The sequence below is a fragment of the Austrofundulus limnaeus genome, unplaced genomic scaffold (assembly GCF_001266775.1).
Source record: "Austrofundulus limnaeus strain Quisiro unplaced genomic scaffold, Austrofundulus_limnaeus-1.0 Scaffold318, whole genome shotgun sequence".
In the NCBI taxonomy this organism is placed as follows: domain Eukaryota; kingdom Metazoa; phylum Chordata; class Actinopteri; order Cyprinodontiformes; family Rivulidae; genus Austrofundulus; species Austrofundulus limnaeus.
The window spans coordinates 540,252-544,207 of record NW_013952720.1 but is presented as its reverse complement, the minus strand read 5'-3'; the positions used below and the strand labels follow the sequence as shown (position 1 = coordinate 544,207).

The window sequence follows — 3,956 nt, the reverse complement described above, 5'->3', positions numbered from 1 at the left end:
AGATGGATGGATGGATGAATAGACGGATGGATGGATGGATGGATGAATAGATGGATGGATGGATGGATGGATGGATGAATAGATGGATAGATGGATGGATGGATGAATAGACGGATGGATGGATGAATAGACAGATGAATGGATGGATGGATGAATAGATGGATGGATGAATAGACAGATGGATGGATGGATGGATGGATGGATGGACGAATGGATGGATGGATGGACGAATGGATGGATGATGGATGGATGAAATGATGGATGAACGGACAGATGGACTCACCCTCCTGGTCTTTCCTGACCCAGGTACTGATGGACTCGTTGAGACCCAGAGTGGCCGCTGAGGGCATGGGTCCCAGGATGGAGGCCAGAGTGGGTCCTTTCCTCCGGGGCACATCTTCCTCCTCCTGCTCCTCCTCCTCCTGCTCCTCCTCCTCCTGAGGTCTGCTGCTCTGCAGTCTGAGGAGGGTCTGCAGCGACAGCTCTGACAGCTCTCTGCCGAAGTGTCTGGCTACGGCCTGGAGCTCATCATCTTCATCGAGCTCTTCATCATCAGCCTCCTTGGTCGGCGTGACGTCAGGCTCCTCACTTTTAAACTCTGAGGAGATCAGCACCGTGTTAGAACCTGGACCGGGTCGAACCGGGTCAGACCAGGTCAGACCTTCCTGATCTGTAAAACCCTCAAACCTTAGCAGATGTTTTGATCTGTTTTCAGAATCAGCTGTAATTCAGACGTTCAGACAGGAAGTCAGAAAGAGGAGGAGCTTCAGTGAGAAACCAGAGGGAAACCAGGAGTGTGGGAAAGAAAGGAGGCAGTGATGAAGAGCCGGAGGAGAGAGCTGAAGACTGCAGCTCAAAGACAAGTGAAAACAGGACAGAGTCTGTCTTCATCAGGTTTAAACCACTAAAGTTCAACAAATCAATAAAACCATCAGAAACAGAAACAGGAGAATAAAATATGATTTATTAAATTATTAAATTATTAGTAAACTCAGCTGGAGCTTCCCTCACCTTCCTTCACGTAGGCAGCATACACGCCCCTCAGCTTGGGTCGGCTCATCTTCAGCTCGGCATCGATTTCATCCTGATACTCCTGGATTTCATCTGGTTCACAAACAAACAAACAAACAAACAAACAAACAAACAAACAAACAAACAAACATTTATGTTCCTTCTGAAACAAAGCTGAAAACAAACCAAGACTCAGACGAAGAAACAAGATTTAGATGTTTCTTCTTAAACATTTAAAATTATGAATTAAACACGATGTGATGAATCACTGAGCGCACCTGAAYATAAGCCACGCCCACTACATTTAAAAACAAACTGTTCTCAGGTGCCTGTTAGCTGCTTTGTTGTTTCAGCTGCTGTTTTCAGAGCTGCAGCTTATAGTCAGGATATTATTAAAACAACAGAACTAAAGAAAACCAAGAGGAGTTAAAGAAACTGAATTTACTGCAGAAACCACAGCTGAAGTTTGTTACAGCAGCTGAAAACAGCTAAAAGWTTGCTTAAACCCAACATTTCAAAACAGTAAGTAAAACAATAGCTGAAATTAGCTACACATGCTAAGAAAAACTTAACAAAAGTTATTTAAAAGAACAAAAACAGCTAATAAACACTACAGCTAAACTTTCAAACAGCTAAAGTTGGAATAAACAAATCAGTAGCTAAAATTAGCAAAACAGCTAAATTTAGAACAAGCAAATCTGTAGCTAAAATTAGCAAAACAGCTAAAGTTAGAACAAACAAATCAGTAGTTAAAATGAGCAAATATGAAGCTAAAAATAACATAAAAAATTAAAAGACTTAAAACAACTTTTTAAAGGACAAAAATATTTTATGTATTTTTATGATGAAGTTTATCTGAAGTAAATCTTTTGAAAAGTCTCAAAGTTAAAACAGCTAAAATCCCATATCTCCTAAATGAGCTGAAGTTTTGCAGCTGACATTCCTACCTTCAACCCTGAACTTCTTCTTCAGCTCCAGTTCCAGCTGGAATGAGGAGGAAACAGAACCATGTCAAACAGGATGAAAGCTGYCGGCTGAAGGACCGTCTGAGGCAGACCAAGTCCTGACCTGTTGGAGCTTCTTCTTCTCCAGTCCAGCTGTGAAACAGGGCGGGTCACACTCCTGGTCCAGATCGATCCTCATGAACTCCTCGATGGTCAGCTGACTGGTGGGCGTGTTCTCAAACTCGTTCAGCCTCACAAAGAAATTTCATTTAGTTTGTAAAAAAAAACAACAACACAAACACCTGATCATTAAGCTGTTACAGTGATAACACAATCTCAGGAGAAAAGAGAGGCGGAGTTTCTTTACTTTAACAATGAATTTAATATTTTCCAACCTGAGAGTTTGTTTCAGTTTTAGGAGGCGATAAAGAAGCGAAACATTTCAGCTCAATCCTCCGTTTTACTGAGAAACACTTTCAGATGAAAGATTCACCTCTTTCTGAGCGTGGCGTCGCAGACTTTCACAACATTTATGATTTCTTTGATGGTTCGACAGAAGTCGTGTAAACGAGCTGCGACCAGCAGAGCTGCAACGACAGGAAGAGGAAACAGTTCCAACAGAAACACGTGCAAAGACTGASAGGTTTTATTTCTGTTTCTGCACCTTCAAGACTAAAGAACCAGGGGGGCGGAGTCAAACGCCTGTCTTTCTGGTTTGAGCACAAAGACACAGTTTTCCTAAGAAATCACACCAACATTATGTAACAAGGTGGCAGCAGGAACAGTTATATAAGCATCATTAGACCTGCTTCACTGAGGACCACACTGAAACATGACTGAAACATTTCACCTGCAGCTGCTGACTTCATCTAAACTGACAAACAGAAGTCAGTCCTGCTCCTTCAGTCCCACTGTTTCCCTCATCAATGATTCAAATGACAAACAATCAATTATTCAGCTGATGCAGCAGAAACATCTGACTGAGGAAGAGGAGGAGGAGGAGGACCACTGCCTCAGCTCAGGACGTCTTCATCACGTGGAAGCTGAGCAGGTTCAGGTGGACAACAACCAGACTCTGCAGGAACAGGTTTCACTAAGACCAGAGACCTGAAGTCAGGGTGGACCAATCCAGCTCTGCTGAACTTTAACAACCGGTTTTAATTTATACTCTGAAAACACAAGAAAMGGGACTAAATTAAAACATCCTGGGTAACAGCTGAGGCTACTTTGATATTATCCTACTGATCTGCAGCAAAATTAAAAATTACTAATACGTAATCTGAMACTCTTCTCAAATTGACAAAAACTTCTAGGTTTTAATCTGGGGATCTTGTCTATTTTTGTATTGATATCTTTATTTGTTTCTTTTAAAAACAACATAAATTCAATATATAATTAGATCTGTACGTCCGTTTTCTTCCTCTTCTCCAGGGTCAGGTCTCGGGGGCAGCAGCATCAGCAGAGACCCAGACCTCCCTCTCTCCAGACACTTGGACCAGCTCCTCTGGGGGAATCCCAAGGTGTTCCCAGGCCAGCTGAGGAACATAGTCCCTCCAGCGTGTCCTGGGTCTTCCTCTGGGTCTCCTCCCAGTGGGACGTGTCCAGAACACCTCACCAGGGAGGAGTCCAGGAGGCATCCTAACCAGATGAACCACCTCAACTGGCTCCTCTCGACGTGGAGGAGCAGCGGCTATACTGGACAAACAATGACTCGTTTTTGTTGCTTGTGTCCGGTATCTTATTCTTTCGGTCATATAGATAGGTCATTTAAGAATATCATCAAATGGCCAGGGCTGCACTATAAATATGTTTTTAATTTGTTAAAAATAATTGATATCGATCCATATGATCGATTTATTAGTCTTTCTTTTTTTTATATGCCTTTTTTTTCTTTATCATCCTGTCCTCTTCATGCCATTTGTCTCTTCTTTCCAGGCTTTAATATAACTGATCTCTGTCACACCACTACTAACAAGAAACAATTTTTTTTCTAATCTCCAT

At 42.2% G+C, this 3,956-nt stretch overlaps 1 protein-coding gene across 1 annotated transcript in view; it reads right to left on the bottom strand.

Moving 5' to 3' along the window:
* Positions 1-3,956, bottom strand: part of brf1a (BRF1 general transcription factor IIIB subunit a) — a gene marked incomplete at its 5' end in the record, with an annotated part of 31,123 nt that overhangs the window by 17,484 nt on the left and 9,683 nt on the right. The window contains 5 exon segments of the mRNA XM_014022101.1: positions 284-598; positions 1,012-1,104; positions 1,959-1,995; positions 2,080-2,206; positions 2,449-2,542. Coding sequence (XP_013877555.1) covers positions 284-598; positions 1,012-1,104; positions 1,959-1,995; positions 2,080-2,206; positions 2,449-2,542 — 666 coding nt within the window.